The sequence below is a fragment of the Meleagris gallopavo genome, chromosome 8 (genome assembly GCF_000146605.3).
Source record: "Meleagris gallopavo isolate NT-WF06-2002-E0010 breed Aviagen turkey brand Nicholas breeding stock chromosome 8, Turkey_5.1, whole genome shotgun sequence".
NCBI lineage: Eukaryota > Metazoa > Chordata > Aves > Galliformes > Phasianidae > Meleagris > Meleagris gallopavo.
The window spans coordinates 8615474-8637705 of record NC_015018.2 but is presented as its reverse complement, the minus strand read 5'-3'; the positions used below and the strand labels follow the sequence as shown (position 1 = coordinate 8637705).

General features: G+C 43.1%; 1 protein-coding gene across 1 annotated transcript in view; it reads right to left on the bottom strand.

Annotated features, from left to right (window-relative positions):
• The window catches only part of LOC104911911 (AT-rich interactive domain-containing protein 5B-like), a 31514-nt gene extending 10098 nt beyond the window's left edge, over window positions 1-21416 (bottom strand). Inside the window, exon 1 of the mRNA XM_031554358.1 lies at window positions 21169-21416. Coding sequence (XP_031410218.1) covers window positions 21169-21277 — 109 coding nt within the window. The 5' untranslated portion in view covers window positions 21278-21416. The remainder of the gene's footprint in view (window positions 1-21168) is intronic.
• Between the last annotated feature and the right edge of the window lie 816 nt (window positions 21417-22232).

The following is a 22232-nucleotide window of genomic DNA, read 5'->3' as shown; positions in this document are numbered from 1 at the left end:
GTCCGGTGATTTAAAGAGTGCAGCTCTGCTTCTGACATTTATGCCCTCTTTGAAACCCTTAATGAAGTAACAACCCTGTTAATTCTTGCCGGGTATTTAGTACACATAAAAACTGCATTATCTACTATTTACCATGTACTACACACAAGCGGTATCTGGCTCCATATAAAAATAACAAGCTCACTGTAACCCTCCGCTCCCTAACCATACTGCTGATTTCTTTGACACATGGAGAAGTGAGAATAATTACATTTTACTGACTGCGTCTCATTACACTGATTTAAGTAAGATTTCCAAAGCTGCAAAAATGTGCTTTCCAATTTCGTTTGTTTCTAGCAATTCCCTCCGAAGACAGTTAGTAAAATCCTCAGAAATCATCATCAATATGGATAAAAATTGTACCCTTCTCATATGGACATTTGACAGAGGGATAATAGGGTCTAGAAACACCACAGTCAGACGTTTCTTTTCTATTTAATGTTTCCTTCTGTGCCAAACATAATATAACAGACAAGTGTTAGAGAGACATGCAGGGGGGAGCCTGAATAGCGAGCTTTAAAAGAGGTCTTTAATAGAGAAGCAGTATGCTTAGTCTTCGACAACATTCAATGGCAATTTATTTGCAGCCATTTTCTCACGTAACCTTTCACACTGGAGCAGGTAAGATAGAGCACAAGACAATTTGTCAACTGCCAGATATGAACAAAAGAAACCATTTTTAATAAGCTTCAGCAGCCCCTTGTATTTGTTTTGCAACATGTTAATAACTTTTTTGGAAGTCAATCAAAGGCAAGAAGAGCAAAAGAAGTCAAGCTGGGAAACAAAAAAACACAGTTAAAGAATTTTACAGATAAACTTAAGTTATCATCTGTGGTGTAATGATGCCTAAACCCGAGAGCGGCACAGAATTTGAATTAGCATGCTGCTGTTTCTTAGAAAAAAACCACACTGTGGTTACAAAAAATGCTACCTCCATGTATTTTTTCCAAGAATTCACAGTCCTTTATCTCATCACAATGCAATATGTACCTGTCATCAGGATAACCTCACTGCCACGCAACCAGGGCAGATCAGCACAAGGGTCAGCGTTGGGAAAGGCTGATGGGGAGCTGCCTGGCTCCTGGTCGCTGACGTAGCTGCATCCCCATGCTTCCCAGCACCTTGCACAGCCTCATCTCCCACCTCAGTGCCTACAGACATTGGGCCAAAGAGGTCTCCACAAGGCTCAACAGCCATCCTCGGACCAAACGCTCCTAAAAACATTTAGCCCCATTTCTGAGGGGAACACCTTCAGGAATACCTGAGAAGTCAGAGTACCCAAGCAGGGAGCTATCGAAATCCCAACTCCATAAGCTGCAAAATCTGATGAAGTGTTAAGTAATTTCATTAATGTTATTAAAACAGAGAAAATTCCCTTGGAAAATTTCACACAGGTTTTCCCGTCTCCTTGCACATTACTCATGGCCTGAGAGACGTGTGAGGAGCAAACAGAGAGAAATTAAGGTTCTCTCAAGTCAACTTGGATGGAGTCCTAGTCTCACTGAAAGAAAGAGCGGGCTTGTGGGCTTCAGTGGGAAGAGGGCTGGGCCCTTTGAACTAGGTTATTAAGGCACCTGAAGAGAGGTAGAAAAGCTTATGGTGAGAGAAGATGGACTCGAGAACAAAAGGAGCTGCCGGTCGGATGAGCACCCTCCTCGCTTGGTAGTGGAAAGGCTCCCAACCGTCAGCAGACATACACCTGCATGGTTTGATGCCCCAGCCCCAGATCAGATTTTCATTTTAAGGACTTTGCAGGGGAGTTGTTACCTAGTAGTGGAGAGAAGGAACAGACAAAGAGAAGGATCTGCTCCTCAAGAAAGTGGAATAGCCTCCTGAACAAGCAAGGCTGCCTGCGATGAGAACCTGCCAGCCCAGCCCAGCCCAGCCCGTGCTCCTCCTGGGAACTAGCACTGCATCTCTCTTCCCCTCCTGTAGGTCCAGGAAGCAACTCCTGGCGAGGGAGAGAAGCCACGCTACCTGAATTATCTGAAGAGGCCTCAGGTGGAGGCAGGGTGAGAAAGGATTTCAGGATAAGTTATGCCTATGAGCTGAGTAGAACGAATAAGTATCCTCCCACTCCTTTCTCTAGGCAGACTCTTTCCAAGTTTTCAGCGAGAGCAGAAGTTCCAGTGAATCTGCCCAGGAAGGGCCCGCACAGGGCTGCCAACGTTCCCAAAAGCACCAGCGGCTCGTGCTCTGCTCCCGACGGGCTCTGGTCCGACACCCAGCAGAGATGAAGGCTCTAAGTAGGAAACAATCCCAACATAGTATCTGCTAGTCTGGAGTGTGCTCTAATAATAGATAGCAGTGTCTGTTTCAAAGCTCTTAATGGACGCTAATTAGTCCTCAGGGCATTCCTATGAGGCAGGTAGATAGATAAGTATTATTCTTCTGTTTTACATATGAAATAACCTCTCTAGAAATGTTCCGACTTGCTTAAGGCCACCAAATGAGTCACAGAGCTTCAGTGTCAGCAGGCCTGGCTCCCAGACCTGGGCTCGGACCACTCACTAGTGCTCCTTCACTGACGCAAAGGCAAAATCTTCACTTCAAATGTGGACTGAGAGGGGAAGGAACATCAGAGAGAGGGGTGGCAGCCTGGAAAAAACACTCTCTGGGAGGGGAGCTTCCAGAAGAATGATGAAACAGAGCCTGGTATCTACTGAGTGCCAGACATCAAATCTAGGGCAAGGCGAGATGAAAAACACTCTGATACAAAAACGTAGGAGTTTTTGCTACATACTCTATTCAAGCACTGGGGGCTGTTTATTGTGACTTGTGACTACCACTGATGTCAGATAAATGGTTTTAGGTTCTTAATTTCTAGTGTAGCCATGAGTTAACACAGACAGAGCTCCACAGGATGCATACAGGTAAGTCCCTGGGAAAAGGAACGCACCGTGTCAGCACCCACAGCAGTCACTCATCACTTCAGCTTAAAAAAAAACCCTTAATTTTTGCTTCCCCGGTGCTCAAGAACCAATCTCCAGCAACTATTGGCTATGCAAAACATTACTAATTTACCAGAGGGAAAAAAATTATTTATGCGGTGCATTATCAATCTTAAATGGTGATGTTTAAGCACAAGGCTGATGAACTACATGCAGTATAACGCAGCTGCTTTGCATTTTGATTCCTTTATTTATAGACCACGGCAAATTAATAACTCAAAAATGTTGTTCCAGGCAAAGTAATGGACACACAATAAAACTATTCATTTCCTCAAAGGTCACTCTAGGAGAAGCATACATTGTTTAGAAGCCTACCAACAACGCAATTGTTCCGAAGAAAAGTGAAAATACATAATAAGCAGTTAGTGCACATATCTGCATTGGAGACCCTAGGCTAATTTAAAGTGCAATCTTAAGGCAATCAATCATACTCTAAAATTACTTCATTTTCCAAACTGTTTACACTTTTTAAGTTACAAATCCACTTTCTGCTATTTCAACTCACGATTTACAGCTCCAGATTTAGCCTGCCTTGGCTTGCTGCCAAGCGCTAGTCATGAGGGAGCTAATGATCTGAACAGATCAGTGTTTTATAATGGAGAAAAGCGCATGTAAATTTCCAGTATGTCTGCAAGTAATCAAGGCATGCTGACTATAAATGAGGCGGCCTGAAATTTATTTTAGGAGAAATATCTTAAAGCCGCACTTTTTATCCGGGCCAAGAAAGAAACAAAAGAAAATCTCTTTTTAAAAGGTACTCCAAGATTATTCAAAATTATTCTAAATGAAACTGCTACACAAACAATATGTTAAAGAACAGTACAATAGCTAATTTCCTTTAGTGTTTCTATCTTGGCCAGATCGTATCCTTATCACGGCAAGCTGGAACATTAAACTCTCTACTTCATGGAATCAAAACACAAGAGTGCTTCATATTACATTATAGAAAAGTGAGCCATTCCCTACAAACAAGGTCAGATTTCTGGAATGCCAAAGGTCTACATTCAAACAGAGCCGGGAGGAGGGGAGGCTCTGCCCACTCTGCTCTCTGCAAAGCAGTGGGAAATGAGACCCAGCAATCTAAATGCGTTTTAATAGCCAAAATGCTAGAAAGAGAACAAGAAGTCTCTCGGGAGACGATACTTACATTAAGCATGATCTTTATTGTTTCATTACAGCGGCATAGCCAAATAATGACTTTGTGTTACTGTACAAATAATGCCGGATCCTCATTTTCTAGCGGAAATAATTACTCTATTCTATCATATTCTGTTTACCATCAGCTACACGCACACTCCCCCTTGTAGGCACGGCGCTGTGGTAGCTTTGGGGCCAGACTGAGAAAAGTTTTAGGCTTTTCCAAGTCTTTAAAGGCTGTACCAAGGAGGCATATTCTGACCCAAAAGCGGCTTTAAGAATGGAGCTATAAATATTCTTGTATTGTACTTCGTGAAATTCAATCCATCATGATGGATATTTCGGTTATAACATTATTACATGCCTAAACTCAATTGTATAATTGCATAGGGCCAGAAACAATAAGCTGGCATCACTTTGTTACAGCATGCTACAGCTTTAAAATACCTGTAATCATAAATCAGCATAATTATTTGAAGTACTGTCATGAAGCAGAGCAGAAAAAGAAAAATTAAAATAAACTAGCTGGTAGAGACTCTCACTGCACTTTCTAGAGATCAGAGAGGTTTGGTGGCCTTAGCTCTCACCACCACTCCAGCCAGGCAAGCCTTTCTCTCCACAAAGCCTGGACAGGCACCCAAAGCAGCTCAATGCCCCACAGCTTTCCCATAGCAGCCACAGATCAAGACAGACTGCGCCTTGGTTCTTCAAGAGGCAAAATCCCTGAAGCAGGCTGTGGCCCTTCTTCCCTCCCAGTACCTCACATTACACAAGGGCTCTCCAAATCTCATCCCTGCCCCCCTGCCAGCCATGCCGAATTTCAGGCTCACTGGAGACACTGGGCTACAGCATGACTGAAGTTAATATTAAAACATGGATTCCTCCCACAGCTTCACTGAAAAACAACATCGAATTCACAGGGATGGAGATCTCCATAATCTTTCCTGTTCTGTTCTTCTTGCTGCATTTAAATCCCTCACTATCTTTATTTTTCTTGTGATCTCCACAGATCTCAAACAATGTACTTTGTTACTTTTGATACTTCTGTGAAGAACGCACAGTCTTTCACAAAGATGCTCCCTTAGCCAAGCACTTTCTGACTAGCAGAGCTCAGCAACACACACGCTTGTTGTATATGCACACCTACTCACACTTCCATCACAGACAAGTAAGCACACACAATAAATATGACACAGTGACTGGAAGGTGATTAAAAACCTCACTGTCAAATACTCAGCTTGCACTCTCACGTGCTGGGACATCAAGAATTGGAAATACAACTGAAAGTAGGTAAGATCTGAATTTCCAAAGTAAGAGGAAGAGAACCCCGTTCTCTTTAAATACATCCACAAGAAGCAAAAAAGAACGAACAGAAGATCTGGGGGCAGGAGGTAAAACAACTCATAACCTCAGGAAAAACTTCTAAAAGAAAAACAAATGTAAATAAAAAGATGTATAAATAACAATTTTTGAAAACAAAAAAAAACATTTGATATCATCAGAGCCAGTGTCACAGAGTGGCTATTAAGCAGCATAAACATTCATTTTCAGTCCCACTGAGTCACCCAGAAAAGCTGGCTCTCTAAAAATGAGGCTGATGGAGTCTGAGATCCAGCCCTACTTTCCTTTACTCCAACTTGGAATCGTCGTACAGTTACAATGCAGAATGTCAGAATACGGTAAACAGAACTGAAAAGGGAAAGAAAACAATTTTTTTCCCTACAAGTCAGGTTCAGTGCTTTTGCCTATTAAAGTAACCAAATATGTTTCTCTCTGAAATCAAAGCCAAAAGGCAGCTTGCCAGACACAGTTAACAGATAAATCAATGTTCCCGAAGGGCGGGCTTTTTTGTTTTGGGGGGTTTCTGCCTGACAACAATCTTGTGGCAAGCAAACAGAACACCCACTGCACATCTTGTCAATCTACTCACATGAAACAGGAAAGGAAAAGTGAATACTTTCGAAGATCTACTCGCTGTTTGGAAAAACTTCATGTTCTAACCTTTCCGTCAAAGGTCACGGTTTTCGTAACTACAAAGTCTGCAGCCATTGTGAAGCCCTCGACATATAATGTGTAATTGCAGTTAATTTATCACTAAGGTTATTGTATATTAGCCGGGGAGTTTGTAAACAAGAATGAATCACAGGTTTCATTTTTGCGTCCCTTACAAACTGGAAGACCTAACAGTTTCCTGTTCCAACATTCAAAATAGTATTGCTTCTATAAACCCACTCCAGTCTCCTTGCCAGCAGTTTCCATTTAATTAAACTGACAGCAAAACAGGGCCCTTACTAATGTGTTCCAGACCAGTTTTCCTTCAATGTAAATTCTCAGGCATGAAATTACATCTGAAACAGACACAATAATCCCTCTATATCTTAGTCAGAAGTTTAATCTATACTAAAATAACATTTTCTTTGTCTATATTGAAGTCTGTTTCAGAATTCAGTGATCTTTTCTTCTTTTCTCAGTTGAAGTTCAGGGAATTATTTAACTTCCATTCACCTTACAGTCAATTCAGAATTTTCTTCCGGCCTGCAATTTATACATTCATTGTTGGTTTCTAGGCCACGGGCAGCAAAATGATCTCGTGTGCAAGAAATCAGACTCAGGTCAGGCTTAAAACTTTCACTTTCTGGGAGTGCAACAGGCTGGTGGCATGAGAAAACCAGTCCGCAGCTGCTTGAAGCCAGCTAACTTCTGTGAGCTAGCAACCTGATCTTTCACACAGATCCTCGAGTCAACTAGCTGTAAAGAAGGAAACTGATGAGATTTGTATGTACCTTCAATAAAATGAAGGTTGGGGTTTCTTGTTTGTTTAATGGCCCATAACGTTTTCCTTGTCTAGTCAGTCCTGTCAGTGCAACACTGATGCACAGATACCCATGGCACCCAGGGAGAAGGGAACATGCACAAGAGCAGTTGTTTATCTCCTGGGAACTACGGGGTTCGTGGTCATCAGCTCATTGAACTGCAGCACACATTAATGCCAGACCTAAGTGAGATGGGGATCTCTGAGATGCACAGAGCATTTCACTCCTGGCCCACGTGCTGCCTTTTCCTGTGCTGGTACTAGGACAGCCTGGGGACACCACAGCCACCAGCAATTCAAGCCTGAAATAGCAGAGAGCTTTGAGAACTTGGGACAGATGTGTCCAGAGTAAAATCTGGAAAAGCTGCAATAAGAAGGGCAAATAATTGTTCTTTACTCAATGAAGGCAGCATGTGTCACAGCGGGGACCTCACTGTGACTGCCAAGCCACACCTTTTCACTTGATAGGACAGATAAGCTTTATCTCTGTCAGTTACACGGTGATTGCAAAAACACTCTCCAGGCTTGCCGCCTGACCTTGCAGCCAAGTCCATGCGATGATACTGCAGAGAAGCTGCTCTGCCTTGCTGCTCTTTGGGCTCCTGCTACAGGACATTGAGCCAAGCCGTGCTGCTGCAGGTCTCCGAGCTCAATGGGAATGGTACAGCATTCAGCCAGTAACACCTAAAGCCACATCAGGACAGACACACTGTGGCAGGATGGCTGAGGTTCAAATGGCCTAGCAGTGACTGTCATCTCAACTTTTTGATCCTGGAAAGGATTCTGGCAATTACCTTCCTTCTGATGCCAACTACGCTTTCCAAAGGTAGGTAGGCACACCAATCTAAAAGGGTCTGAAGTCATCTCAAACACAGATTTGGAGTGAAGTTTTAGCACCACCAAGTTTTGGCAACAAGCTGTATAGATGAGCTCAGATACAGGTACACAAGCACTCTTTCTGGCCTTGTCCTACCTATGACACTCAGCACAACGTGTACCCAGGACTTCATTTCCCAACAGCTTGAAATACAATGGAAATACGATGACCATATGAAGCACAAGCAACAAAACCACTATTAAGATAAAACTAAACCACATCTTTTTCCAAGTCTTCTACTTGCCCAATGAAAACTTTGCAAAATCTCTGTCACATTCCCAACAAAAAATACCTTCTGCCAAAAAAGTGCTCCATGATTTAAGTAAGAAATTTATCACATACCCAGTATTTATGAATGACACTTTTGGACTCAAAATGTTTTCGGAGCCCTAACAATGTAATTTCTACGTACTGTTGTCACAGTCTTGTGCAGTGGAAGACAATGGCTAGTCCTTAGTTTGATTAGAAACCCTCCTAGTAGCTACTGTTCTTCCCTTTCCTTGAGGGTCCCTCCTTCTAGAGACAATACTCACCAAGCATTCTCCAGATAAAAAGCAGGTAAACCACTTGTTACTGCTAGGCTGACTTTGCAAGGTGACGAGGGGCAGAAGGGTCTAACAGAGTAGCAGCTTTTCTTCATCTTGTGCTTCCCCAGGCTGACAGAGGAAGCCATGAGATACTGATGCGTACAAACACCCTGCATGGTTGGCCAGAAATGAGGAAAAGACTTTTCATATTCATTTATATGTATTCGTGAATGTATGATCAGTTAAAAGCCTGCCAATGAGGCAGAGAAACAACCACTACCGTTTCTGCCACAACAGGTGAAAAATGCTCCTACTCCATTTGTGCAAATATGCTGGACTTATGTTATCAAACACACAAATTCTTGTCCACGCTCTTTCCTTTTCTCCTGCACTCCCCACCTTCAAAATAGCAGGGACGAAATTGGCCTCATTTCCTGTAAATTTCATTTAGACCCAAACGTTCTTAAGTATGTTGTCAGGGAATATATTTTAAGGCTGTTACGTTCACATCTGATCTCCTACCCTATGCTTTTAAGATATTAAATAGGCTTTACCCAATAAATCACATGTTGCGTGCCTTGGAATTGCATGGCATCTGAAATCACCGAAGGCAAAATCCTGGGCCATTCAGTCACTGTACACAAGCCAGAGGACCCAGTTCTAAACACAGGCAAAACTGAGCGCACGACCTTCCCCACGCTGCCCCAGGCGGTGCTCCCCCCGGCTCTCCACGCTGCCTCACCTCTTCCTGTCCCCCACGGAGCCACAGCTGGAGACCACAATGGAGCACTGCCTCAGCACCAAGCTTCTCATGTGTCCCCAGCCAGCCTGAAACCTGCAGAAAATGGCACTGACTTCCCCAGCACTGAGTGGTATGATGATCCCAGCAGCTCTATTCCTGTTGAGGAATATAATAGCTGGGTAGGAGAAACAAAGCAACTCTCTCTGTCCCAAAAATACTCATGAGGATACACACCGTCCTGCCACTCACACTGTTATAATTGTTTTCCTACTGATCATCACAGAACCAAGCCCAAGCCCAAGGTACAGCCCTGAATAATTATGTCAGGAAAAAGAAGCGCTCCTTCAACTCTTCATAGAATCATCTCATAGAATCATAGAACAGCCTGGATTGAAAAGGACCACAAAGAGCATCTAGTTTCAACCTCCCTGCCACGGGCAGGGTCGCCAACCACTACACCAGGCAGCCCAGAGCTCTTCTCCACCTGAGCTGGAAGGCTTTCCTCCACAACGAGGCAGGGGGCAGGGAGGCAGCTGGCAGCAGGGCTCTAGGGGCTGAGCACTGCTGCTTGAGCAGCCCAGCCCACTGCACCACCAGGAGCCTGCCTGGCACAAAGCACAGGACCCCACGTTTCATGTTTTGCAATAGCACAGAGACAACAAAGAAAACACATTTGAGAAACATTGTGGGAAACATGCCAGTGTTTTAATGAACGCTCCCTTTGGAAATGAAGCCTTTTTTAGCCAAACCACTATGATTTTGTTTTAGTGACTCATACAAATGGATTCTGGATAAGGTTTAAAAATGGGATATTTTCTCTTCTGCTTCTAGGTTCACCTCAAGACATGTGAATGAAAATATAGCAGCAGGAATATTAGGCTGGACTTATACTCACCAACAGACACTAAATAGGGATCTACTAAATTTGTAAAGCTTTGCTGAAGTTTCAAATATATAATTCTGAAAATACAATTCCTCCTGAAGTCAGGCTGGGCACGGGTCATAAAACTATAAAAAGATACTTTGTCCCTATAGACCGTGAGAAGCTAATCATTAGCCACCCATTTATAGTGTTTACCTGTTTATTTCGTTATTTTAATATACTTCCGTTGTAGGAGCCCACTCCTTCTTTCTACCACATGGGTAAAAAAAAAAGATCCACTGCCTCCAGGCAAAATATTTTTAAAGACAAAGACATTTGCCAAATTAAAACCAAACATAAAAACAAAGTGTACATAAATTTCTGTTTGACTACTGTTGGACAGCTGAAATGGCACACGTTTTCTTTGGAAATATTTTCTTCCACTTTTTATACAAATGATGGTAAAATATGTACCCGGCAGCAAAGCGAGGGAACTAAATTTAAAATGCATTTTCAGACCACTCTTTCATTTTTGCTTTTTTTTTTAAACTTTCTTTTTCCAGGGTGAGGGAGGAGGGGGAGATCGTACTGCTGTACTGAAGTACTGTAAGTTCTTTTGCCTTTTAACAGAAATATGTAAACAAGGTGTATGACTGTAGGGTAATGTTCTAGTCACAAAGCATTCAAGAGCCAGAGTGGAGCTATTTAAAGAATGGAGTATTCAATTCCTGAGGCCAGATGCTAGCATAAATACGAAACTATGTTCACACTGCAGATTAAATTATTTTTAGTTTCTCCATTTCAACTGCCAAAATTATTTGGTTGCGTTTTGCTTCATTTTTTACTCTATACCACAGAACTTATGGGGCCACTTTTGTAAGTTTCTGAAGAAGGGATTAAGAACACAAGCACACAAGGATTTTTTCAGCTATTTTCTCCATGTAACCAAATTGGAAATGTATATACTGACATATATTGGGTCACTTAGGGAGTAAGAAAATTGAAAAATGGAGCTGAAACATTTGAGATTCTTGATGTAGACTTTTATAGCACCTTATCATTTAATTTTTATCCCATAAAGCTTTTAATCTGGAAATACTCTGTGTGAAAGAAAAGTGGAAACTGTGGTTTTAAAGTAATTGAAGAGAAAAACATGCATAAAGACAGCATTACACACTGTCTACTAGGTTCGCCAAGAGAGCTCACCAGATTCTGCTAAGAATAACAAATTGAAGTCATCAGTAATTAACTAAAACCCAAATAATCAATAATCCCGTGACCCTGCCACAGCAAGAACACGCTTGAGTCCAAGAAGGACAGACAAGGCAATGAACCGGGGGTGCTGGAAATGCACACAGGCTCAGTGAGTAGCTGGGTGAGGACCTATTGTTGACACATGCCACAGCCTACATATCACCGTCGAGGCTGACAAGGACTCTATCCTGCTGATGACCACCACACTGTTGTCATGTTTTTGGTCCTGTTATTATCTTTGCTTTGCTTCACCAGCTGGCAAGAGTGGAAAGCCCAGGCTGCATCGCCAAGTCTTGACCCATCTGCAGCTGTCAGGGGGACTAGCACACCAAGACACAGAATGCAGAGCAGGAACTATGCTGAGGGACATCAGCTGAGTGCGTTCCATCAGCTGGAACGCACCAAAGAAGGTCTAGATGCAAGGCCAGAAGCATCAGTCTGCACAAAGGATGAGCAGAAACCATAGCTTGGTCAGTAGAGAGACCTCCTGCAATACTAAGGAATGTGGAATTACTGAGCAGACTTGCTTTGCCCTATGTTGAACATGCATATTTTGCTGATGACTTACCAGAAGGCTGAGGTTAGCAACACTACACAGCTGGCTGGAGGAAGGCACGGGGAGGGGAAGGGTCCTGTGGAACAGGGCTGCAGCCCATCTAATATTGGGATGTGTGAGCAGACACTAAGTACCTGTGGAGGCCCTGTCACCGCCCCGGTTCAGGAAGGCAGGGGACACCAGGCTTCATTACAAACAGGCGACACAGGACATGCTGAAAGCTGAACATGCTCTTGGCGTACCGTGTCAGGACTGGGCCCCAGCTCCTAATTAACCGCTCTTATCAGCCCCAGATCTGGCATCAGAACAGCGAAGCCTCTTTTCCACAGACGGGCTGACAGTCCCAGCCTTCCTGAGCATTTACAACATACTTTTAAAATATATGAGCCCACACTTTAAAGAAACCTGGGACTGGAACATCTGGGCTTCGGTTGTTTCATTTCTCAGTAATAAAAAGTGGAAAAATGATGCAGCTGTGTCTAAAGTGTTTGGAAACACATTGGCTACCTTGTCGTACTTTACCTATTTCCCTTCACCGGTCTCATTCACAGGACCAGAACGGGACGTGAGGGACCTGGAGGAGGACGAGAGGGAATGTTTCCCACTTCTTTTTTTTTTAATTTCCAATCTGTTATAGGATCCTTGAATTGTACAACACAGAGGGATCCATTCCACTCGTGGCACACATGTGTAACTCCTCCTGGCACTAATGGGAATGGCAAACATGCTGTGAGAGAAGGATCGCTCACTAAAACTGCAGGAGTGTGAACAAGGCTGTAAATACACCTCAAGGTTCTGGTAACATTAGAAACCAGACTAGTATCTTTCTCGTGGCTTATTATGATATCACCAAATCCCCTCCATGTATTTATAGCCCTGCAATTCAAAATTATTCCAGGTCCATAAATGTTTTTGGCAACTGAATGTAGAACTGACGCTATTATTTCACATATTATGGTACTGTCCGTGAATGTTAAATTTATTTCAGCGGAGGCTCCTGGAGTTCATTCATCAGATATTTTACGCCACTGTTCTTTTAATGATTCATTTATCCTTAGTAATATTTGTATTCTGAAGAGTGGCGTCTCCAGCCGACAGCACAATGCTCCGCTGAATTATCTTCTCTCACAGCATAACAAAGTGGAGCACAGTCAAATTGAAGATGGCCTTTAGTACACTGTCAGAACAATACTGCTTACAGAGCATATCCAGACACATTTCTCAAACCACATGTAATGCTCTGGCTGCCAACATGCTCATAAAGTCATTAACCAGCATCTTAAAATGAGGGTGTGATACATATATTTAAATGTTTAGGAAAATCAAATGTGTGCTCTGCTAGAAGCTTATTTTGAAATTCAGCTTCCACATCTATCAATTATGCAGCAGTGTGCATATGGAAAAATTCACCTTGATTTTTCACAGGCTGCTAAAATATACTCCTGCTAAAATAATACGCATTATCTATCACTAACAGAAGCTTCTTTATAGTGTTAAGTATTTGTCCTTCACAATGTAACAGAGAAAGAAAGACCCGAGCTCAAGGTTTACAGCGCCGATGATTCGTTTTTACAAGCAAATTACGATTAGCAATAAAATTAAGGAGGAACTTATTTCACATGGTACAGATTGTACTGAACGAAGTAAACAAAGGTGATGCCGCAATGCTTTTCCATGTAAAACCTACCCAGTTACACGTTTTCTAAACACCAGCTTTCTCTGCCTCCCATGCCCACAAAGTGCACTCCTGTTAACACACATGCTGGGCTTAACCCCTTCCTGCTCAGGAACCCTCAGCTATCAGTGGCCTCACCCACACGCACTGCCATGCCAGCAAAGGCGAGCATGAACCAACTTAATCACAAGCACTATGCAGTCACAGTATTGACACTAAGAGTCTTCAAACTGGGTTGAAGTAGAGCAAGGATGCCAGAGCTGCCCTCTTCCCCTGTGTAAAAAGGAGCTGAATGAAGCCTGGCTGTCCTCTCCCTCCCAGCACAGGATGGCCTTCCAGCACTGCTGGGTGTAGCAGTGCCCGTGGAAGGGCCAGAGCATCTCAGCACGGCAGCACAGGCAGCAAGGGAAGCACTTCACGGTGGGGTGAGGACCCCTCAATGAATGGGGTGCACAAAGTCAAGGCAAATGTGAGGCTTTACTTCCCTGGCTATGGCACAGCAGAATTACAGCCCAAGAGAAGAGCCAGGAGGGAAGAAGAGGATGTCCTCTGTCCCACAAGACCATATCAAAGCACTCTGTAGATGTCAGACCTGCAATCCAACCAGCAGACATGGCACCAGGAGGAGAGCGCTAATCACCTCCCTCCATGGCACTGGGCACGGCACATGCAGGGACTCAAACAATGCAAATCCCAAACTGCGGCCCTCTGGGATTCAGAAACAATAAGGGCAGGGACGGAAGTCAGAGAGAAGGCTGGGGAGGAAAACAGCACCCTCCAAAATGAAAAGTGGAAAAAAAAAAAAAGAAGGCAGACTCTGAGATATAGTCAGATGCAAAGCACGGCAGCGCTTCACCGAGAGGCACACGTTTCCAGTTACTGGAACAAAACCTCATGGTCAGTAAGAATTAAATGCAAGATCCAACAGTGACTAGAAGGGAAAAAATCCTGGAGAGCAGACACATGTGGGTTATTACACAGCCTGGCAAGGTCAATCTCGGTGCTAAAAACAGACAAAAATAAAAAAAAGCTGTCAAACATTTTTAAAGGGACACAGTCCCACAATGGCTGCCTTTACAGTGCCTGTGAACGGCCTTTTATTTTTTATCTACTTATTCTGCAGTTGTGCAGGCCTCTGCTGTTCCATGGAGAAGCTGCACCAAGCCCTTATTAATGGGGCAAACTGCTGCATCTTCAGCCTCAGCAGAACGCGGGGCAATTCCTCCAGCTTTGCAAGGCACTGAAATTTAACTCTTCCCCCACCGCTGTCCCACAGCAGCAATTTCTTCCATTCCACTTCCAAACCAAAGTGCAGTTGCAGATGGCTGTGCTCCACAACACTGACAAAGTGCCCCGTCATTCCAGTACATCACTGAAAATGCTGACACAGTGACAGCCACTATCAGCACAGCCTGATAACCGTGTCAGCCTGCTCCTGCTGCAGGAAGCGTGGGGTGAGGGCTGCCATTTGGGGGCTACACAGAAAAAAGTTACATGGGATTCTGCTTTTTCTCGGCACGACTTCTGCATTTCAATGACCAAAACACCACCTCCTCCACTCCGAGCTGTCCCCAGCCCCCTTTCATAGGAGTTCAAAGTCAGGTCAAGATCTGAAAAGAAATCCAAATTTTATCTCACTGATAAAACACACTTCGAGTTTGAAATACATGGTGCTAGAATTCCTTTCAAGAGCCACAAGTGGATGAGGTTCAACACAAGCCAGTGGCAAAAGAAAATCTTCCATAGCTAGCACCATGTATTGAAACGTTCATGGTACCCTCATACACTTCCCCTGTAATGAAGCAGGCTGCCCCCAGAGGAGGGAGGAATGAACAGCACTTAAATCGTCTCAGTGTTGTGCGGTCACAGAAGGACCAGAAAGCTCAGACCCAGGGACCCTGTCAACCCCTCCGAGGGCAGCAAGGGCTGGGGAGACAGGGAGCACGTGGGGAGGAGGGCCCAAAGATGCTACAGGGCCACCCAAAATGAAAGTGAGCTCTTATCATGGGACTCTTAGGAGTACACTTGGCCTTCCAACAGCAGCACCTGCCAGCATTCAGAAAGCAGCCAGCAGCCTATCAGTTATCTTCATCCAACTGGTTAACGAGTAAAAAATAAACATTTATCTCACCCTCTTTGTGCAAGGCCAAAGTTGTCTGTCTGCTCAGCACCACAGGTTATTCCTAATGCCAAACAACACTGAAGGTAAATGGCAACTAAAGCAAAGGGAGGCACATGAGCAGAGCAAGGCCTCCACTCAGCACACCCCTGCCAAGCACTCCTAGCACTGCCCATAGCCTGCAGGTGCTCTTGATTTGCAGCAGCACTGCTGGCATGTGCTAGGCATGATCCCTTCCCCAGGAGCCATCTTCTTCCACCAGGCTGCATGGAGCACAACACCAAGCCAACTAATTGCCTCATCTGCAGCAAAAGAGCTCTATCATTTGGGCTGGTGAAAATGAATAAGAGAGGTCACTCTGACCCAGGAGACAAAAGCCAACATAGAGTGTGCAAAGGCAGAGAGGGGAAAATGGGATAATGGGACACTTACAGGAGCTTGATCAAAATCAAATGGGATTCAGCCAGGACAACAGGGGCAAGAAGGCAAAAAGAAGAGCAAAAAGAGCAGACAAACAAAGCAGAAGAAGCAGGAAAGAGAGTTGGAGGCATGACTTAAGCATCAAATATGCAAAATAGCTGCACTTCGAATGGTCAATCATCAGCCGGTCAGAAATTATTGCATCCAGTTAAGTCAGGCAAGCCTAAATTCAGCAGCACCTGACAATGAACAAGGAAATCTTCAAGAGTGTCTGAATGCGGCTCGGCTGTAGATTATCAGTACCAATAATACTATAGATTGCCTATATTATGTCCTGACAGTCTTCATCTGGAGAAGACGTGCCAATTACAATGGTAAGTGAAATCAGAAGGTCACGTACTGTTCCCTTTGGTTCTCCCTCACTGGACGCAAACTAACACACGAAGACTGCACAAAACCCCCTTAGTAAGCACCAGAACTTGCTCATCCCCATCACTAATGCCGCCAGTACAGGAACAGGATAGCCCACAGCGTGCCAATTTCAATCATCCATACTGGCATGATAAAGCATCACAGAAGACAAATAAAGAGAGGTGACAGCAGCATGAGGACCAAACCCAGAGCTCTGTCAGGACAGACTCATGCCCCACAGGAATGCCCAACGCTGGCTCACAGTGACACAGCTGGGGCCGTGCAGCTCCCACCTCCCCATCCCGCACAGCCACTGCAGCCCAGCCCAGCCCAAGCCGGCGGGGCCCGCCAGCACTAAACCCAGCCATTTGCCCTCCGTCTCTACTCTCAATTTCAGCTCTGACTCCTCTATCTTTTATTTCTTTTTCTAAAGACACATTTAGAGACGAAACCATTCATAACTGCCTATCCACAGACAGTTTGTGGCAGCATAATTGACAATGAGTCTGCAGCAAAAATGAAAATGCTGTTTTAATAACCTTGGCCTAAAATACATTCTGTTGTATGCCTCAAAGGGTTTCAATGAAAAGTCAACCTGTATAGACATATTTTCTTGGCTTAAACAACAATCCAAAGCACATAAATGTAGTCCAACTATAATGACATATTTATAGGCCAATAAAGCTTACACTGCAGCTTTCATACTTCACTTAAAGGAAGTCTGTAAGAAGCAGTGTTATATAAAATAATTTGAATTTTTGTCAAACTATAGCCCAAGGAATACAAATATGCAACTTTGCCATATTTAACTGATAGCGTTTACATTGCTTAGTTGCGAAAAATTTTGTAAAATGAAATAATCCCTCACTTGGTTACTTCCCACTGGTTTACCAAATATGGATATACAAGTCCATTTATTACAAAGAAAAATCCCCTAAATGATTCTGAAGACAAAAATAAATAACTAGCAACCTTAGTAGTGAATGATTTAATCAGACCAATTCTTCTGGAAAAACAGGTTCTCATGTTCATTATGAATAATACATTCCTGAGCAACTCTATTTTTATATGCTGCATTGTTTTTCTTTATTTTTCCCAACATTTGAAAGAAATATTCAGAAAGCTATGAATAGACTTAAGACATAAACTGCTAGCATTCAATATTGACATATTTGTAGAAAGGGACAGAATGTATAACATAAATAGCTCAAAATGCAGAAATAATTCTTAAAAATAATTTCTCAGGTTGAAATGTTGAAGCTCACAAAAAAAGCCATTACAGATCTGCTTTATTTAACTCAGTCCTAAGGAAAAGTTCTGCATAATTCACTAGTGATAAAACAATGGCATTTTACAGAGAAAAACATTTCTGGGGAAAAAAAAAAAAAGGAGAAAAGGAGAAAGAGAAAAAAGAAGGAAGGAAAATAGAAAGAAGAGAAGAAAAAAGAGATGAGGGAAAAACAGACTAGGAAAGAAGGAAAGTAAAAAGATAAGAGAAGAAATTAAGAAATTGAGACACAGCTACATAATTTGAATTAGGATCAACTTTGAGTTATAGGTGCACAGCTTCTCTGGGTTGTGGATTAACCAGTTGTCACCTAATTTTATTCTAAGCAAGTGCCACACAGCATACCATACAATGTAGAGCTCATACACCAAGGTCCCACTTTGCCTGGCTATTGTGTAAAGCTGCCCTGCTCCCCAGTAATGTGTTTAATTAAGTACCTTCTCACAGTGCCACTCCCTTGGTTCCGTATCAGTCATGTTTTCATTTCATACAGGTTATTTCACCCTTCACCACTTCTCGGTACTACATGAAACTGATTTTGTTTCTTGTGTAAAATTTTTTTTAAAGACTTTAATAGGGATATAATTTCCTCTACAGCTTGGTCCAAAAACATCTACTAAGAAAACTTTCAGAATCAACTTAATTTTATAGGATTTTTCTGTAATGGAAACATGCTATTTCATAGGAAAAAAAAGGGGTCCAGAAGATCACTCTGTTTATCTATACCTTCAACACCTGGTTCAGCAGCTTCCTTGTCTACAGCCAGGGTTAAACACGGGTGTCACCAGCAGCTTTGTGTATGGCCTGCCAGATTAGCACAAGAACAGATCTGTTGCCTTCAGACCTTCCATACGATGCCGCCCCACTGCAGCATCGTGAAGGACCTCTCTGCAAAACATCTGAATGGGCACAGCACAGAGAGCCTGACCAGAAAGGGAACAGAACTGCGGTAGTGGGAAGCCATTGACCCCACTGCAGCCAGTGACCTCCATTGCAGGAGGTGACCACTCCACTTGGGCTGATTGACTTTGCTAAGGTGACTGTGTTGACTCTCACACCTGAGGGACCTTCACACAACAGCTTACCACACTCACTCACAGTTTACAGCACTCCATTCAGACAACAGCTACCCCACTGCGTTGTGCAGGTGACCTCATGCATAAGTTACTGCTAGTAAAGCTTCGATCACTGCAGCTGAGCACTGCTACACTGGCAAGATGTTCAGTATTGGAAAAGGTCTGCAGGCACATGCCCTAACAGGCAGTAAAGCCAACATTTTGACAGCAGAGAACATACAACACAGGCAGCTGAAATCCCCATGCCCTGGATGCTGAGCATTATGTTACTGCCTTTACCCAGAGCGGGAGAGATGGCAATTCTCAGAGCACAGAATTAAACCTACTGACCACACAGAATGAGAAGTAAATGTTCTTCACTGGTGGGGTAACACCAGAGCTCACAGGCAGCTTTCAGGATGCAGGGCTGCTTCACAGTGAAGATCACTGTTCTGAGTTTTTCTCAGATCTGGGAAGCAAAATATCCTTAAATTCTTGAGTTTTTCCAGCAGTTAAAAATATCCTTATTATTAGATTTAAGAAGTTTCTTGGATTGCATTTCACAGGCTAGATCATTCTCTATCAACATGCCTGACGCTGCAAGTCTTACTGAACCCTTGGCTTCACTACTCCTATCAACCTGTGATGATAGGAGTGATAGGATGTGATGAAGAAAACAGTGATCACAGTCAAACATTAGCCAAAATACCCTTTTCTACTTAAAAAAGGCCTAACAATATAGCCAGAGCCACTGACCAAAAATAAGCAACATCAGAACATAGGTTAACAAAATTATAGCATATACTTTAGATTCCATAAGCATTTAAAGTATAACCCCTACTTTCAAAGGCTTAACATGCAACTATAAGCTTTAGGCTTAAAGATAATTTTCTTTGGCTCCTAGGGTAGATAACAGCAATTTCGCAACTTACCACAAGGGTCTTCTTGATTGTTAAAGACAAAACCAAGAAAATATTAACCCACAACAGTTCTGTCTGAGAAGCATTAAATTTCTTTTAACACAACAAACAAACACAAATAAGTGCAGTGTGTAAAGCAGATGTCAGGGCAATAGCAGAGAAAACCACTGCATGTAATCATAAACTAGAAGAAACCACACACAAAAGCCAAGGAAAAGAGAAAGAATTTCATAGGTCTTTTGTTTGTTTGTTTGTTTGTTGGAGAAGTAATGAAAAATATGATCAACTTCCAGTTGTACTTTAATCTTCCAGCCTACACATCTAAAGGTGAATGTAAGATCGACAAAATCACTTCACCGTCTGGTAAGATCAGAAAAACAAGATGCAGAAGATAAATCCTCCAAGACAAATCTTCAGCACAGTGTAACTTGGCTTTGGTGCCAACACAGTAGTGCTAGTAAGATACTGAATCTGGCCCCGTATATCTCCTATTCACGTAGTTTCAAAAGCATTTCCTCACATGCAACAGCCTTAACTTTTAGTTTCTTACCTTCCAACTCATCTGAATTTGTCTTTAAACTTGGAACATTTGTTAAAAGTTTGGTACAGCAGAGAAACATTCCTGAGATGACAGCTATTACGCATCTAAAGTCCTAACACCACAAAAAGGCACGTTTACCAACAGGAAACCCTGTTGGACCCTGGGCCCCCACCACAATTTCGAAGGTCTGATCATCACAGAGATACAAAAGCAGTCCCAGAGCTGCAATCCTGTTTGCAACCATCCAAAGTATCAGAGGTAGCACCTCTCTCCATAGCAACAGCCAGAAAAAGAAAACATGTCTGCCAAGTGCAAACCACATCCAGAGAACAGAAGGGCACTCACAGGAGGCCTAAGCTGTACAGCAATATTGAAGATTACAACAAAACACACCAGACTCACAAGAAAACTCACCAGGTTACAGCATAGTCTCCAAGGAAATAGTGGACATTTCCCTACCAAACCAGACTCAAAGCTGATCCTGCAGAGACAGGATAAGCACTAGAAGCAGGCGAGAACCTTGAGCTTCCAAAAAGGTGAGACATAAAAACTGAAAGGCCTTCAGTCTCCACTTCCATGTGGAGGAGGCCTACCGAAGATGTGGCAAATTCCTTTTCCCACTGTGCACAATTTTCACCTGATCCCAAGGCCTGCATGGCCCCAGGGAAAACCCTTGACGATCTATTGTGCTTCTGTCTTCAGGATTTGAGCCTTATGGTTAAGCTATAATTCTATAGAGTAGACAGGTAGCACAGAGTTACATCACGTTCATCTCCAGGAAGCCAAGATGCAGAGTGAGCAAGCCTGCAGTGAGCTCACCACCACTCCTACCCATCCAGCTGGGACACCTCACCACCACACCTCTGCCCAAAGTGCAGACATACCTTGGGAACTGGCAACAGTTAGGCAGGACTGGGCTCATCTGCCACTGAAGCAAGTCAAACACAGGCCCTCCCCAGGGCAGAAAGCAAGGGACACTTACCAAGGTCAGCCTTCTCCTTCAGGATGTCTTTGAAGTTCAAGCCGCTATTGAGCGTGGATTGTCTGTATCTCATCAAGGCCTCCTTCTGCCCATTCTTTCCCACATCCATCGGTTTAACCGGCTCAGCCCGGAAACCACACTTCCACTTGGAGAAATCGGACTGGGCCCATTTTGCCAAGTCTTCAAGCTTCACAGTGACTTTCTCTGAAACAGCAATAACTTCATCCTGCAAGAAGCAGTCAAATAAGAATACATGTCATGCAGGGCTCCGCAGTGGCTGATAAACTCTTAACGCCAACCACCCCCAACAGGCTGTTGGAAAAGTCTGTCCTGTTGTTGGCAGATTGATTTTCCTGTGATGCAGAATATCTCATACTTCATCATTCCTGCTACCACCTAGTAGGAAATATTAGTTGTTTACGCAAAGCAAATACAATGTAAAGAGAATTTCTAAGACCAGGGCAATGATCCTAAAAGGCATGTGAAATACAGGTTGCCAAAGCACATTCTGTATAACCGAAAGCCTTGAGGGAAAGTTTGTTTTTTAGGTGCAATTAGCTGCAAATGTAAAAATTCATGGCTGGATGACTAATGGTTATAGCTAGTCCTGAAATAAATGGACTAAGTAAATCTCAGATTCTTGGAACTCTGACTCACCAGAAAATTCTTGTGTTTATGGTACATTTTCCCTTGGCTTATACACAAATACTGAATTTAACTTTTGTCCTAAAAATTAAATAAAACTGTGATGTAATCCCAAAAGAAATACTACATAAATGTTATGTGCTTCCCACCAAAAGAAACTTGCACATTCTCATGTTTCTGAAAACCCTTTTCAAGATCAGAAGAGAACTGTAATTTTTTTCCCTTCTTAAACATACATTCTAAGAAAAGCACTTAAACCTAGTTTAGCCTCCAGAACATATACTTGAATTAAACAGCTCTAATTGCTGAATTTTATCCTTCCAGGAAACAATCAACTCCTCTCAGTCGCGATGAATAAGCAGAATGTTTTAAAGCTGACTGTAGTAAGCACTGGCTCCATAAAGCCTCAAAAAATAAAC